The 15,347-nt window shown below is 52.5% G+C and overlaps 6 protein-coding genes across 6 annotated transcripts; 4 read left to right on the top strand and 2 right to left on the bottom strand.

Annotated features, from left to right (window-relative positions):
* Nucleotides 1–1,158: 1,158 nt before the first annotated feature.
* Nucleotides 1,159–2,812, bottom strand: GUITHDRAFT_154400 (hypothetical protein). The gene is made up of 2 exons (XM_005826564.1): nt 1,978–2,812; nt 1,159–1,607 (listed from the first exon to the last, which is right to left on the bottom strand). Exons 1-2 carry the CDS (start codon nt 2,742–2,744, stop codon nt 1,442–1,444), a joined length of 933 nt encoding a protein of 310 aa, XP_005826621.1. The 5' UTR covers nt 2,745–2,812; the 3' UTR covers nt 1,159–1,441.
* Nucleotides 2,813–3,943: 1,131 nt separating this feature from the next.
* On the top strand, nt 3,944–4,174 carry GUITHDRAFT_76263 (hypothetical protein; the record flags this gene model as incomplete). Its single annotated transcript, XM_005826563.1, has 1 exon — nt 3,944–4,174. A coding segment is annotated over one exon (231 nt), but the record flags the coding sequence as incomplete, so codon positions are not given.
* Nucleotides 4,175–4,516: 342 nt separating this feature from the next.
* GUITHDRAFT_76228 (hypothetical protein) lies at nt 4,517–4,975 on the top strand (the record flags this gene model as incomplete). Its single annotated transcript, XM_005826562.1, has 1 exon — nt 4,517–4,975. A coding segment is annotated over one exon (459 nt), but the record flags the coding sequence as incomplete, so codon positions are not given.
* A 3,577-nt stretch (nt 4,976–8,552) lies between these two features.
* On the top strand, nt 8,553–11,086 carry GUITHDRAFT_143411 (hypothetical protein; the record flags this gene model as incomplete). Its single annotated transcript, XM_005826561.1, has 13 exons — nt 8,553–8,789; nt 8,835–8,902; nt 9,003–9,066; nt 9,120–9,188; nt 9,307–9,362; nt 9,407–9,503; nt 9,547–9,609; nt 9,734–9,813; nt 10,012–10,167; nt 10,389–10,440; nt 10,558–10,611; nt 10,736–10,823; nt 10,959–11,086. 13 exons carry the CDS (start codon nt 8,553–8,555, stop codon nt 11,084–11,086), a joined length of 1,212 nt encoding a protein of 403 aa, XP_005826618.1.
* A 202-nt stretch (nt 11,087–11,288) lies between these two features.
* Nucleotides 11,289–12,928, bottom strand: GUITHDRAFT_76267 (hypothetical protein; the record flags this gene model as incomplete). Its single annotated transcript, XM_005826560.1, has 6 exons — nt 11,289–11,381; nt 11,498–11,596; nt 11,656–11,772; nt 11,897–12,007; nt 12,181–12,309; nt 12,512–12,928. 6 exons carry the CDS (start codon nt 12,926–12,928, stop codon nt 11,289–11,291), a joined length of 966 nt encoding a protein of 321 aa, XP_005826617.1.
* A 971-nt stretch (nt 12,929–13,899) lies between these two features.
* Nucleotides 13,900–15,225, top strand: GUITHDRAFT_114363 (hypothetical protein; the record flags this gene model as incomplete). Its single annotated transcript, XM_005826559.1, has 5 exons — nt 13,900–14,064; nt 14,112–14,289; nt 14,335–14,374; nt 14,429–14,922; nt 14,969–15,225. 5 exons carry the CDS (start codon nt 13,900–13,902, stop codon nt 15,223–15,225), a joined length of 1,134 nt encoding a protein of 377 aa, XP_005826616.1.
* Between the last annotated feature and the right edge of the window lie 122 nt (nt 15,226–15,347).

Raw genomic sequence — 15,347 nt, 5'->3', positions numbered from 1 at the left:
CCTTTCCTTCTCTTGTTTAGAGGCTTCCCCTCCTCCCTGGCTGGCCTTCTTCTCTTCCCTGTTCCTGCCTGCTCAAGTCCGAGTTTTGCCCAGATGACATTCGCTTGCAGATATTGTGCAAGGATTTCTTCTGCTTGTTCCCTTTGCTTTGGGAATGGCCAGAGTCGGATGGGCAGGTGCAGGGAGATGCCCTCGGTATCTGGGACGGGTAAGACACTTGTCATGGAGTGGAAGCCTACTTGGGGCAGTAGTCTCCATGCCTTTGCAAAACTCTCCCAGCCTTGCCGAGCAGGAGGTGTAGGTAGGGAGTTTTCTCCGGACAGCAGGGAGTTTGCTTCTGAGAGCATCTTGTCCTCCAGGTCATGTAAGATGGCTATTGTCCCCGGTTTCATCTTGCTTTCAATCATTTCCCAACTGATGGTGGTCTGCATTTTTTCCGCTATCCAGATTGCGAGTCTCTCCGGTCCTCTTATCGCTTCGTTCTCTTTGAGTCTGCCCGATCTGATTTCTCGTTGTAGCTGGTTTATTGTTTGACACCCCCATTGGTTGCACCATGATGTTAGTTTGTGGATCAGACTGCTTTTGATATCATCATCCACCCTGCATTTCTTATTCGTTTCTTTCTCTAGATACCGAATCGCCGCCCTTCCCAAGATGGGTGCTGGATGGGGGAGTTGGAGGCCTCCTTTGTCCCAAGGTAGGTGAAAGATAGCGTTGCTTGTACTCTTGCTCAATCCCATAGCTCTTTTGAATGCTCTGGTCCAGAGGGTATCTAAGGTTTGTAAGTCTGACCAAGACCAGCTCACCAGTACCGCCGAGTATCTAAATATATTGACGATGCCTACCTTCACCAGGTAATATTTTTGGGCTGCCGAGTAAGCAGATGATTCAATCAGCTTGGTCAGTTCTTTTGTCTTCTCCAAGATGTGTTCTTTCTCTCCCCACGTGAAGGGGCAGGTGTGCGCCTTGTTGCCTCTTCCTCCTGGTCTCCACAAGCTGATCCGGATCCCTAGATATTTGAACCATTTTGTCGGTGGTAGGTTCACAAACTCCTTGTCGAAGAACTTGATGGTCTGTGTTCCTGGGATCTCCCTTCTTAGCCGATAATCAAAGCTGGTGATTTCAGATTTCTTCGTGTTCAGTTCTAATCCACTCCATCGACAGAATCGCTCTACCACTTGGACAAGCGTTTTCATCTCTCTCACTGAATGTGCTATCAGGACAAGGTCGTCTGCAAATGACAGATTATTAGGGTGTTGAGTTGCAATCTCGTCTTGTTGTTGATCGAGCTGTTTTGACAAGATGCTGAGCAGAAGATTTGTTTTTGGCGGACTTGCGGGGCTGCCTTGGGGTAATCCTCTGAGAAGTGGGATGGCTGCTGTTTCGAACCTCTCTGTCTGAATTTGCAGCGCTATCCCTTGGCTACAACTGATTGCGACGTCTACATCACACTGGTGAAAGCCATATACTTCCATGATTTTTGCAATGGATTCGACTGCCACATTGTTAAAGAAGTTTGCAAAGTCGAGGTACAGCAGGATGAGGTCGTGTTGATTACTCTGAGCCTCCTCGATGATGTTGAGTAGACGATGACCCTGCCTGATCGTCCCCCCCTCTGGTCTGAAACCTTCCTGGTTGTTAGTGAGTAGCTTATGTTTTTCAGCAGCTTTTGCCAGTCTGTGCGCTATGACTGCCTGGAAGATCCTCGTTATCGAGGAGAGGACGCATATAGGTCTTTGATTCTCCAAGAGGTGACATATCTCATTTTTTGGGAGGAGCCTAACTCTCGCGAGCATCTTTAGTGTTTGCTTGTCTCCGATCAAGGCTCGGCTGATTGTCTTGCCTATTTCCTCCTTTGCACTGTCAGGCAGAGCTTTCAGAATCTCGTTTGAAATCAAATCCATGCCTGCTGCTTTCCGGTTGGCCAGTTTTTGAATCCATACTTGGATCTCGCCTGGCTCCAGCGGGTAAACTATCTCTACATCCCTGGTCGGGTGTTGATTGATTTGCTCTGGGGGTTCGAAGTCCGGTGGTTTGACGGAAGTCAGTGATTGACAGCTTTTGCAGAAGAAGAGGATTGATGCTTCTTCGTTTTTCTGGCTTTTGTCATATAACGGAATCAGTCGTCCTTTTGTTTGACATTCAGCTCTTGCACAGGTTCCGTTCATGGTACATCCGTTGACTGCAAAGAAGGTTGCCGTGTGGGTTTCATCTTCTAGATCTCTTGCCAATCTCATGGGGAGGAATTGCTCGATGTTTTTGTATCCTTCCAGGCGCCACCCTCCTGGCTGTGTGATCAGTCCTCGGATGATGGGTACGATTGCGTGTGCAGGCGCCAGAGTTATGAACAGCTTTTGTGTCAGTGTTGCCAGGTTCCTCGCCCCGAGAACCTCGACGTGCAGCATGGTTTGATGTCTTGCATTCCAAAAGGTTTTGCTTGATTCTTTGGAGTTGCTCTGGAGGAATGTCTCGATTAACGGGTTCAGTTCTTGAAGATATGCTGTCTCCGGCTGTTGCAGCGCTGGCTGGAGATCTCTCCATGACGTAAGTTCGATTGTGTTTGGGTGGCACTTCTCTGGCAGTTGACTCAGCATTGGGGCTTTGGGCTTAAAGTCTGATTTCTTGCCCATTGCATTTTGAGACTCTTTACTCCCTATCGTGCCCAAGCGTCTTCTTCGTTCTTCGCATTTTTTCAGGAATATCTCTTGGTCTTGTGCTGCGCAGATCTCCTTGAATTTGGTCATATTCTCTCTTATTTCTGCATGTAAGCTCGACTCCTTGTGTGCGCGATCAATAAAGTCTGGAATTTCTGAAGCGTTTCTTAAGTCCTTGTGAAGTTGCTTGATTTTGCGCTTCAGATCCATTTGAATTTTGGATGCATGTCTTTTCCCGCTGGAGCCTCGTAGCGGAATTTCCTTGATGGGGAGGGCTGTTGTTATCAATTCGAGAATGTCGCAATCTTGATGTAGAGCTTGTGCCGCTTTTATCTTCTCATCAAGTGCTATTGCCCATTCCACGCCTAGTCTTCCCGATAGCTTGTCCATCTCGACCACCCTTTTCTTTCGTCGAGGGGTTGCTTCTCGATCCCTCCTTTGCGGGAGGATTTCTAAACCCTAAACCCTAAACCCTAAACCCTAAACCCTAAACCCTAAACCCTAAACCGGTACACCGATCAGATCATCCGAGCAGTTTAAAAGGCTTGGTTCAGGCTTCCTGTCTACGCCAGCCTGCCAACGGTGTCGGAGTCCGGGTACGGTCACGGCGGGCCTGCGCATGGCGAGCTTCGGTGGCTCGCGCGGCACAGCGGCTTCGAGAGCAGCTCGGGCAGCTTCGGCGCTGACTTCGGTTGACGGTGGCCGGACGCCTCCGCGCCGCTTCAGCTCGCCTTACCCGCCGTGATCTTATTCGGCTCCCCGTCAGCATCAGCTCTTCCCGAGTTCATATCAATATCATGTCTCAGCAGCTTTTTCAGCAGCTGGGACTCTCCGAGACTCTGCTACAGCGTGATACTCAGTTTACCGTGCAAGTTGCGGACGACCGCCAAGTGCAAACCCTCGGCGCCGTCTCGCTCGCCTATCGCATCGGCCGCTTTTCAAGCAAAGATACGTTTCATATCTTGCCACGTTGTTCTCAACCCCTGATCTTGTCTCTTCAGTGGATACATCGTCACAACGCTGGCATCTTCCATGCTCACAGCTCCCACAGGCTGTACACCTTTCTTTTTTGTCTTTTTTTATGAAGATCTTCTTTTTTCGAGCTTTTACAGCCACTGGTAGGATTGGCTTTTCTTTTTTCCTACCACCCCCTGTACCTCCCCTCCCCTCCTCGTAACACCCCCTCCGTGAACCCTTTCTAGACTTGACCCGCACCCCCTCTCACTCCCTTGCGATGCGTACCCCAGCCCTCTTCCCTCCCGCTCCCCTTCCCCTCCCTCGTCCCCGCCATGATAGCGGAGCAGCAACCACTCGCGTCCTTCTTCTGCCTCATCAGCATGTCGCTCATGACCGACCCTGTCTCCTCCTGCGATGGCTACACCTACGAGAGATCTTCCATCGAGGCCTGGCTCCAGCTCCGTCTCTCCAGCCCCCTCACTGGCGCCTGCCTCCCCTCCAACTACCTTATCCCCAACATTGCTCTCCGCAGCGCCATCCAAAAGTGGCAGGAGCGACACGCGCTGCTCGTCCCCAGAAACGACGTCGAGATCGACCAGCAGCCAATCTCAGCAGGCTCCTTCAAGACCCTCTACATAGGTCATCTCCGCCTGCGAGGGCGAGGAGTGGAGCCGGAGAGGATCAAGGTCGCGGTGCTCAAGCTGAGGCAAGGCGACGGCGAGAGAGAAGCCGGGGTGATGCTGAGGCTCGGGCCGCATTCTCGGCTTGTACGGTACATGGGGCAGAGCGAGGACGCCGAGGGCTGCCGCCTGCTGCTGACCGAGTACGCCGAGCTGGGGTTGCTGAGGGAGGCTCTGGTGGGCAGGCTGGGGGGCCAGGTGACGCGAGGGCACCAGATGGCGATAATGCAGCAGATCGCCCAGGGCATGGAGCACCTCGCTGAGCTCCGCGTCGTCCACCGGAACCTCGCGGCAAGGCACGTGCTGGTCTTGGGCTTCGACAAGGAGGACGTGCGCAGGACGTCGGTGAAGGTGGCGGGCTTCGGGCTGGCAGTAGAGCTCGTGGACGGTACTGACGCTACGGTAGCGGGGCGAGGGCTGCCGGTACGCTACATGCCCCCGGAGTCCATGCAGGGAGGCCGGTGCTCAGAGAAGAGCGACGTGTGGGCCTTCGGGGTGACGTGCTGGGAGATCATGACCTTGGGCAAGACCCCCTACTACAACTTGACGGACGAAAGTGTGATCCGGTACGTGTGCGGGGGTGGGAGGCTGACCCGAGAGGACGTAGTCGGAGGGTGTCCGGACGAGGTATGGGCCCTGGTAGAGAGCTGCTGGGCGACGAGGGAGGAGGATCGCCCGACGTTCGCGGAGCTTGCGGTAGCTCTAGGACGAGCCGGAGCGGAGGGGCGTGAGAGGGCAGCATGGAGGTCGTCAGGCAGGACGCCTGGGCTGCAGGACGCACGGAGCGGCAGCCAGTCGCTATGCCGGGGCATATGCAGTATGGCAGTAGCTGCGTGGAGATGGATCGGAGAGGCAGCGGGCGGAGGGATCGAGGTGGTGGTGACGAGATTCAGCAAGCGCAAGTACCGAGAGCATGCGGGGCTACAAGAGTCAGCATGCGATGCCCTGGAAGGCATGGCGAGAAACGCCCGTAGCCCGCTGAGCACGGGAGCAAAGAGGCTACGGGTCGGGACGTCAGCAGCGGTAGAGGCGCAAGACGGACGTGGGATGAAGGAGCCGGCAAGGGAGGTATGGAGGCAGCTGAGGATGACGGGAGCTGAAGACAGCATAGAGGCGGAAGTGCAGGACATGGCGACGTATGAGGCACTCGCGGAGGTACAGCAGGCTGCGTGCGAAGCCTTGGTCAGGATGGCTCAGAGCGTTGAAGACTACAAGCTCAAGGCGAGAGAGGCGGGAGCGATCGAGGCCGTTGTCCGCGCGATGACCAGGCACGCGGATGACAAGGGGGTACAGCAGGCTGCGTGCGGGGCCCTCAAGTGTATAGTCAGACGCATCGAGGAGAGCCAGGCGCGGGCAGGAGAGGCGGGAGCGATCGAGGCCGTCGTCAGCGCGATGACCAGGCACGCGGATGACAAGGGGGTACAGCAGGCTGCGTGCTGGGCCCTGAGTCATGTATGTAGACTCTCGAGTAGATATGAGGAGATCAGACAGAACCGAGTCCGGGCGCGAGAGGCGGGAGCGATCGAGGCCGTTGTCCGCGCGATGACCAGGCACGCGGACGACGCGGGGGTACAGCAGGCTGCATGCGAGGCTTTGAGACATACTGTCAGTACAATGGATCAGACCCATGTGCGGGCGCAAGAGGCGGGAGCGATCGAGGCCATCGTCAGCGCGATGACCAGGCACGTTCAAGACGCGGGGGTACAGCGGGCTGCGTGCGGGGCTCTGGACTACATATCGAGCTTCATTCAAGAGAGCCACACGCGGGCGCGAGAGGCGGGAGCGATCCAGGCCGTCATCAACGTGATGAACAGCCATCCGGACGACGCGGAGATACAGGAGGCTGCCTGCGGGTCTCTGGACCACTTGGTTCGCTCCGGGGAAGACAGCCAGGCGCAGGCACGAGAGGTGGGAGCGATTCAGGCAATCTTGACAGCCCTCGATACCCACGCAGACGACGCAAGGAGAATATTCGTGCTCAAAGTGTTCGGGGCCCTCAACTCCATCATGAATAACTTCCGAGGTCAGAGCACGGCGAGTCATGCGGCAGCGCTCGACGCTATCGTCAGCGCGATGACCAGGCACCAGAGCAACGCGGACATACAGGGGCAGCTATGCAGGTTGCTGACTAACATAGCCAAGACCAGCGAGTGCAGCAGGCTCCCGGCCACTCAAGCGGGAGCGATCGAGGCTGTCGTCCGCGCGATGACCAGGCACCCGAACGACAACTTACAGAAGGCAGCATGCCAAGCGCTGCACAGCATCGTCAGCGGCATGGCTGACAGCCAGGTGCGGGCTCGCGAGGCGGGAGCGATCGAGGCTATCGTCTGCGCCATGACCGGGCTCCCGGACGAGGTGTGGGTACAGCTGGCAGCGTGCCAAGCGCTGCACAGCATCGTCAGCGGCATGGCTGACAGCCAGGTGCGGGCGAGAGAGGCGGGAGCGATCGAGGCCGTCGTTAGCGCGATGCGAAGGCATCAGCACAGCACCTTGTTGCTGGACGATCTCATGAAGGCGCTGAGCAGCCTTGCGAGCAACAACTCGCACAACATCCAACGCATCCGATCGCTCGGAGGCGATGCCTTGGCTCACAGGATCATCGACTTGCGAGGCTCCGAGGAGAGCCGATGGCTCAGGTCTGTTCTGGAGGGACGAGAGGGGTCGAGGAGACGCTGAGGACCGACGGAGGGAGGAGGGAGGAGAAGGAGCATGGGCATAGGCTGGGTTTGAAACGTGTGAGGGAAGGCGACGAAGGCGACGCGGCGACGGCCGGGGAGAAGACTAGACTCGATTGCTCGACTTCAATGCACCCACACTCTGCACAGACAAATTTAAGAAGAATTGATGAGAAGCTCAACAAAGTGTACAAAGCTCGCCAGAAGAAGAGAAAGCAAGAGATGATTGATCCAGGAATGATGGAAGTTGGAAATCTCCTCGTCTCAAGTGGGATGTGAGGAAAAGTCGGGGGTGTTCGAATCAGAGGAAATGGAAAAGCCACCCCTCCAAGGAGCAGAAGCCACCCCTCCCAGGGCATAGCAAACCTAGAAGGAGGGGAACAAACAACCCCTCCGTGTATGCAAGACTAGGACAGGAGACAACAGGACAGATATCCAACTCACTAGTAATCTAATGACATAGTATACTACTACTACTACTACCTGAGCGTGTTTTGATGGGCTCGGAGTAAGACAAGATGAAGATGAAGAACCTGTTGTTCAGTTCCAATGCATTGTTCGTACGAATAACATCAAGGAAGTGCATCGCACAGTGATGTGCGATGATCAGCGCCGGTTACAGCATCGCGGCATTGAGACACCTCTCCAGGGGTAGTAGCAGTGTTGAGATTGCGATCAGAGAGTCTCTCACGCAGAGCCTCGCACAGTCCAACTCAGTGACAAGTCGACAAGTTGCCACAGAACCAGCCTTTAGCCACGTCATCTGTCATTTGTTTCACTTGGGGGAGCCTCGGAGCAAAGCAAGTATCTCCATCGATGATCAACATGTGCACGGTGAGGGAGCATTGACGTATCTCTTCTTCCATTCTATCAAGCTGTCTATGGTCCGTATAGGTGTTGGGTTGGATTTTGTTTAGCATTTGTTCTAGGCGCAGGTGACAGTGTAACTTGATTGGCAACTGAGCCCGCGGCCCCAGTGCCTCGGAGCCCCGGGCCGCTGCGCCGCCGCCGTTCACGGTTTCCGGCCCTGAGTGCCTTGTTCGGTTTGGAACGGTAACGGTTTACAACTGTTGCGCAATGTTCACGATTCCGTTGGCCTGCAAGGACAGTAAGCAGCAGTAGCGTCAGCCGCACCATCACGAGCAAAAAGACAGAAGGGAAAGAATAGCGATGAAATGGATAACAAAAGTCGCAGGGAGCCAAAGTTGCGATGAGCAGACCAGAAATTGAAACTGGTGAACGAGAATATGGAAAGAAGAAAGAATCAAGGATAAGAGAAGAAACGAATAACCTGCATCGAAATCAGGACAAGGCCATGGAATAAAACAAGAGCTCTACACAACAAAGGAGTTCTAGATGTAAAGCAGTTAGCGAGCTTCACAGAAACAGTCAAGAAAACTGCAGTGCAAATGGTAACAAGGACGTGGTTTTGTGAAATGAATCAGAGTTTGATTGACTAAAGGAGCATTTAGAACGATTGTGTTGTAATTCTGTGTTCCAACAGGTCAAGTGGCTTCATCATGGCGACTTGTTTCACAACAGCATCGTTCCCCTAGTGTACACGCAACCTGTTGGCACCATAGACCATGTCCAAGACCGCCTACGCTCAGATCCACACAGCAAGATTCGGCAAGGCTGAGGAGGACGTCGCGCCCCTGACGTTTGTGAAGCCTCTGACTGACTTGTGCCTTCAATCTGCTGCCCTCAATTTCAAAAGTCGCCCGACGTTTGCCGGGATTCCTGAGAAGTTCAAAGAGAATCTGTGCAAGCTGATCCCAACAGACCTGCCTCTCCAGGTCTCAGCACCACTCATAGAGTCCGATGTGAGCTTGTTTCAAGCCTCTCCTCCTCTCCTCAAGTCTGAGCAGGTCTACTGGAAGCGATGCGCCTCTGATCTGTTTCAGAATTGCCTTCCCCAAGAGCATGGTCATAGCTGGTGAGATGTGATGAGAGGCGATGAGAGAAGGAAGAGGAGAAGAGAGGAGAGGAAATGCGTCAGCCGCGATGTGGGCTGAAAGATCCCTTATGGTGTGCAGGAAACAACTCTTCTTTGAACGAACAGCCGAGGAGGCGATTGAGAATTTTGACGGGAGCCAGGAGGTGAGAAGAAGCCCTTTCGAAGTATGAGGGTTTAGGTATGAGGAACTTGTCAGGCCATGGATGCTCTCATCGAACTTCTCCTCACCTCTCGCGATTTCATCTACAAACTTCAAATTCGACAGGTGATAATTGGAGGATCAGAAGAGAATACAGACATTTGATGAAATGGTTGTAACTGATAACAGTGGGTTGTTGAGAAGCTCGGGTGAACCTTTTCTCTTACTTAACTTGCGTTGTCAGTTCTCATCGCACGCCGACGTTTCTTTTCTTTTCGATGCCCTTCCAAATCTGTACAGGTCAGAACGATTCTGACAAGCGATCTTGCTGACAGTTACGGTAGTTTGAACATCACGTATGGGTCTAAGAATGTGGGCATGAAGTATGAGAGATCGATCTTCGGGATGAAGCTAACAGATGCCGAACTTCTCGCCCAGCAGGTGACGGGCTGATCGATTTCTCTCGCCATTGAGTTATTTGCAGCTGGCGAAGACAGAGACGTTGACGACTTTGATCCTCAATGAGAATATGCTTGATGACGAAAAAGTGATGCCATTGTTCTTGTTGGATGGATTTGCTTGGTTCACTCTCCATTGATAGCTTTGCTTCTTGTCCTTGCGCTCTTGCTGCTGTCTTGTGTGAGGTTGTAAACTGCTTGTTGTTTTTGTAGGTCAGAAGGCTCGTGGTGGGTTTGAGAGACAACATTACCATCACTCATCTCGATCTGAGCCACAACAAGATCTCTGACAGGTCCTTCGAGTTTCTTGTCATCACTTTTACTTGATGTCTCGACTTGTCATATCCCTTTTGCTCCCTCCCCCTCATGATCCCTCAAATGTTTGCCTGCTGGTTTGGCAACTCGTTTGATCCTGTTTGAAGTTTTTTTCTCAATTCGTTTGTCTTGATCAGGTTGTTGTTGTCTTGTCGTGTTGTGATATGTTTTGAAAGGGGAACAAGAGCTCTTTGCAAGTGTCTGGGAAAGGATAGCGTCATATCCACTCTAATTCTCTGTGACAATCACATTCACTCGGAAGGAGGAAAGTTCCTCGGAAGGAGCTTGCAAACCAACACTTGTCTCATCAACCTGAACCTAAGACTCAACAGGTTTCTCCCGTGCTTCTCCTTCTTGTCCCCTTTTGCATCCTGCTTTCTCTCCCTCCTGCCCTGCCAAACCCTCTCCCCGTGCGAGCTTCTTCTGTTGTCCCCCTCCTTGTTCCCTTTTTTCACGCTCTTCATCCCCTTCCCGATTTCTTCATCCTACTGCTTGTCACTCTCTTGTGCTTTCCCTGCTGCTTTACATCGATGCGTTGTTGACTCTAGTTCAGACTTGGAGAGAAAGGAGGATGTTACATCTTCGAAGGGTTGAAGAGCAATTCTGTAAGGCCTCCACTCCTCATCCATCCCCCCCCCCACTGCACACATCCTTCAAAATACTCCTCTTTTCGTTTATTCCTCCTTGCCGTCGGATGTTCTTTATCGTCTGACAGTTAAAAGGCGTTGAGTCACCTTCACATCGGAGGAAATGGGCTTGGTGATGGATCAGGGCAGGTGAGAAGAGTTGATGGGAGAAAGGAAGAGAGGCGAGGGGGAAGAGATAGGAAGGAAGAGAGCAGGAGAGGAGGGGACGGGGCATGACGGGCGGGGTGGGGTGGTGGAGTGACTACGGAAGCAGGGGGAAGCTGTGAGGATCTTTGCGGCAATGCTTAGGCTCAACTCAAGCATCGAGTTCGTTGACATCTCCAGCAACGCACTAGGTCCAGGTGAAGATGTGTGGTGGTGGTGGTGGGGGGGGGGGGGGAACCGAGGACCAGAACAGGGAGGAGGAACAAAGGAGAAGGGAGGAGGGAAGGATGCAGGAGGATCAGGAGGAGAGGCATGGAATGAATCAACAGCAGAGGGCGGGATGATACTGAGAGACGCGCTGGAGGAGAACACAAAGATGAAAAACATGGACGTGCGCGTGAACAAAATCTCACCTGAGGTAAGAGAGCTTTCTTCTTTTCTTGCTTCAACTTTCTCCTGAGCGCACCTCTCACACTCCCTAGGTGGTAGCAGCTATTAAGCAGTTGCTGGAAAGGAACGTGGAGAGGAACAGAGAGGACGAGGAGGATGGAAAGAAACTTTCAGACAGAAAGCAACAGAAGGGAATCACAACAACCGAGAAACAGTAAATCTTGTTTATTCTTTATTGAGACACCCACACTCCTCCTCCTCCTCCTCCTGCTCTACAGGTGGAGGTTTGCGAACCTTCCCTCGTTCTCCCGGTCCAGCTGAGCCTTGTAAGCGTCACCCAGCTTGATCCAAGGATGCTGCATGACCTGTGGATCGTGTAAGAGACAAAGAAGGTAAGTGACATCACGGGAATCGAAATGGGAAGTGGACTAAGACTAAGACTAGGACTAGGATTGGGATTGGGAGGAGGAGGAAGATGGACCTGCTTGAGGCTAAGTCGAGCCTTCGGGTCTTTGACGAGGAGCTTCGAGATGAGATCCTTAGCGCCAGCAGACACGTAGGAGGGAAACTTCAAGTCAACCTGAGAAACCACGAGATCAGCTCTCAGAAGGAGGAGGGTGGAGCAAGAGCAAGAAGCACCTTTGCGATCCTGCGGTATGTCTCGGAGTGACCCTGAGCCTCGAAGGGAGGGTTTCCGACAAGGAATTCATAGCAGAGGACACCAAGTGACCAGATGTCGACATTTTTGTCATGAGCCTTAGAAAAACATGAGCCAACAGAGGTAACAGGACCAAAGAGAACGAGTTACAGTTGGAGGATCAGAAAGAATAAGGATAGTGAGGAGAAAAACAAGTGAGTGAGTAGGAGAAGCAAGCTTTACCTGGCCCTCAACCATCTCAGGAGGAAGATAGTCCAACGTGCCGCAGAGGGTGTGGCGCTTGGAAGAGGGAGCATGTACGGACCAGCCAAAGTCAGCGATCTTCACCTCACCCTACGATCCGGTCAGGTCAGGAAAGAGACAAGACAAGGAGTACAAGGAAATCATAGGAAAGGAGCGGAAAAGGAGGAGCAGGGAAGGGAAGAAGGAGGGGCTGGAGGGAGGGTAGAGAGGAGGGGAGGGGAGAGGAGACGGGAACAGGGGGAGGGAGGGGAGGAAAGGGTCACCTTGCTGTCCACCAGGAGGTTCTCGGGCTTGATGTCTCTGTGGATCACATTTTTCTCATGGCAGTAGGCGAGGGAGGCCGCAAGAGATCCGATGTAGTAAGCTGCTCGCTCCTCCGGGAAACGTTTCATCTGCCCTCAATGCGTCACCAAACAAACAAGACAAATATACAGAAGAGGAGCAGCAGAAATACACAGAAGAGCAGCAGCAGAAATACACAGAAAAGGAGCAGCAGAAATACACAGAAGAGCAGCAGCAGAAATACACAGAAGAGCAGCAGCACGTGGGAGAGAGGAGAGGAAAGACGGGAAAAGCAAGTGAGACGGGGAGAACCTTCTGCAGCTCCTTGTATAGCTCCCCTCTTGCTGCAAACTCGAGGATGAGGTAGACGCGGCTCTGGTCGTAGAAGTAGCCGTAGAGCCGGAGGATGTTAGTGTGTCGCAAGTGCGACTGAATCTCAATCTCTCTTCTCAGCTGGTGCTCAACTCCAGCCTTCGCCAGCTGGGATTTGAACAGAACTTTGAGCGCCACGATGAACTGAGTCTTCTTTTCCCTTGCAAGGTAGACGTTTCCAAACTTTCCTCGCCCCAGAGGCTTGCCGATGTCAAAGTCAGACAGCTCCCATGTCTTCACGTTGCCCTGCCGAGCTGATTGGTTTCGTTCTGTGCCCTGGTCCTGACCTCTGCTCTCGCTGTGACCAGAAGACCCAGGGGCTGTTCCTGGCCGCACAACTCCCTTGCCTGCCTGCATGGAGCTAGAGGAGACGGAAGAAGCGGTGATGGGACGAATGACATTAGGTACCGTCGGCTTGCTGGGGACACGAAGGGCGCCGGTGGCTGCGATGTTTGTCTTTGATTGAAGTGCCGACGAGGAAGATTTCAAGAAGGTGTTTCCAGCCTTGGGGGGAGAGCGATTCTCCTTCATTGCTATGCCCTGCGATCGATACATGATGGAAACAAGAAAAACTGAGACCTGCAACAAAACGTACTGACTTAGATCATGGATACATATTGAAATCACTTGGGAAATTAGAAGATGACTGATTAATCATGTGTTCCATTTCTCATCGAGACTAAGACCTAGCATCCCTATCCTTTACTTGCTTCTTTCATCTGATATCAGAAATGTGTATCAAGACATATTGTGCTGATCGTGCTTTCTCCTGGTATTGACCTACGTCGATTTATCTTGATATGTGCGTTCTGATAACCTGTCTGTGTCCGCTAACCAAACAGCATAATTCATCAATCAGATCACCTATCTTTCAATGCTATCTCATATATGCTATCCAACCTCTGTTCTCCACTCACTTTCAAAGCATCTCTCCTATCTTTGTCCTTTCTTCTCTTCCTTCTGTCCCCTCTGCTTGCCTCTACTCTTCTGTTCCCTTCTCCCTCGCTTGGCGCATCGCTTGTCCTTCCGACCAAACCTACACGCCCATACTACCCCCTTTTGTGATATCTAAACCACCGGTGGTACCACTTTTTCAAATACCCAACGACATTTCCCGAGTCCCGACCCGGACCTCCGGAGGTCTGACCGCCGGCCCGACGGCATTTAGTGAAATATGACTTGGGTTCGATGGTAAGAAACCTGCACACAACCAGGGTCGAGACAGAGAGTGAAGGGAAGGAGAGGAGAAGAGAGGAAGAGCGAAGAGAGCAGGCACAGAGGACATAAAGTGTTCAACTTAGAGTGGCATCGACTGCAGCATACTGCAAATGGATGATAGCGTCGTTGAAGAAAGCGCTCCCGCGACCGCTCCCGCAAGCAGCCAAGCAGGCGCATTACGCGATGATCAAGTGCAAAATGCTGTTCAGTTCCTGCTCCATCCAAAAGTGCAGGCGTCTACCATGGATGAAAGGAAAAAATTCTTGCAGAAAAAGGTTGTTTTGTTATGTCTGTTGTCTTGTACCAGCTAATTGCAGCAAAGGGGCTTACAGAAGAGGAGATTGAAGAGGCTGTACGCATCGCACAGCCCAAGCTCGATCAGGTGTCAAGATCACAAGCAGCGGCGAAGTCTACGTCAAACACACAGCAAGCGAATATCAAAACCTCGCAATCTCAACCAAACATGTTGAGTTCAGCATCGCCTTCCCGAGGGTCGCAAGGTAAACATATCGTTGAATTCCGCACTCTCTTGACTCCATGCACAGGAAACGAATTACAGAGCTCGAGCTCCACTCAGTCAAGCTGGTACGTATTCGTCCTTGCTTGACCTCCTCCTGTGTCAAATGAATTTGCGATCAGGGGAAAGATTCTACTGGCTTCCATGGCTGTTGTGGGACTCGGATCTGGGCTTGGGGTACTCGCAAAAAAGTACACGAAAGAGCATCTCGCAGATCTTTGGGGAACAACAGATAATGGTAGGTCAGTAAGAGAGAGGAAAAATGTAGAGCACGATGAGAGGTTGAGAGAGATCTCTTCTTCGATTCACAAACTGCACGAAGCTGTGGACAGGAACATCAAAGAAGTTTCTGACATGAACCGAAGACTTATTGCGTTAGAGTCAGCTCCATCTTTGGATCATGTCAAGACGGAGATCTTGAACACAACTCAGAACATGATCACCAGTAACAGTCTGTCTGAACTGCAACAAGAAGTGAAGTCGCTCCGAACCCTCATGCTGAATATTGCAACCCAGAACGGGGGGAATGGACCTGAAGACAAGAAGAGTGAAGCAGCAGCTCCTCCGATGGCCAAGGTCATCGATCAGGTGGAGGTGAAGCCTTCGTCTTCTGCGGGTGGGGCCTCAGTCCCTCAGGGTCTTCCAAACGCTCGAATTTTCAGAAATTTGGCAAATGCTGGAAAAGTGGGACAAGCAGCGTCAGGTGCTGGAAGTGCCTCGGGCAGCTCAAAGGGCAAAGGTAAACCTGTCGATCCGTTCTGAGTACTCACAGAACGCTGCAATGTCTGCAGATGATGAGCAAATTTCGTGTGCTGACTCTCAAACGAAGCAAGATGATACCTCAGCCGTGGAAACGAACTTCAAAGAAGTCCTTGACCTCGTTCAGGTGCATTATCTTTCATTCTACGTGCAGAACTGAGTCGAGCAGAAAGGAGGGGTTCCTAGCGATGTTCGCAAAGTTGATGATTCCCCTGTGGACAACTCTTTCACAGCGACCCCTGCAATGAAGAACCCACGGAGAAAGTGATGATCCGCTCCCTT

The sequence above is a fragment of the Guillardia theta genome (assembly GCF_000315625.1).
Source record: "Guillardia theta CCMP2712 unplaced genomic scaffold GUITHscaffold_74, whole genome shotgun sequence".
NCBI lineage: Eukaryota > Cryptophyceae > Pyrenomonadales > Geminigeraceae > Guillardia > Guillardia theta.
This window is presented reverse-complemented; position numbering and strand designations above follow the sequence as displayed.

Bases quoted from the DNA above. Each gene is read 5' to 3' on its own strand.
- GUITHDRAFT_154400 (XM_005826564.1), bottom strand. From the start codon at position 2,744: ATGACCAAATTCAAGGAGATCTGCGCAGCACAAGACCAAGAGATATTC. The intron at 1,608-1,977 runs GATAGTTTACCC...CCAGAGGGGGGG, and splicing joins CACCCGACCAGGGATGTAGA to ACGATCAGGCAGGGTCATCG.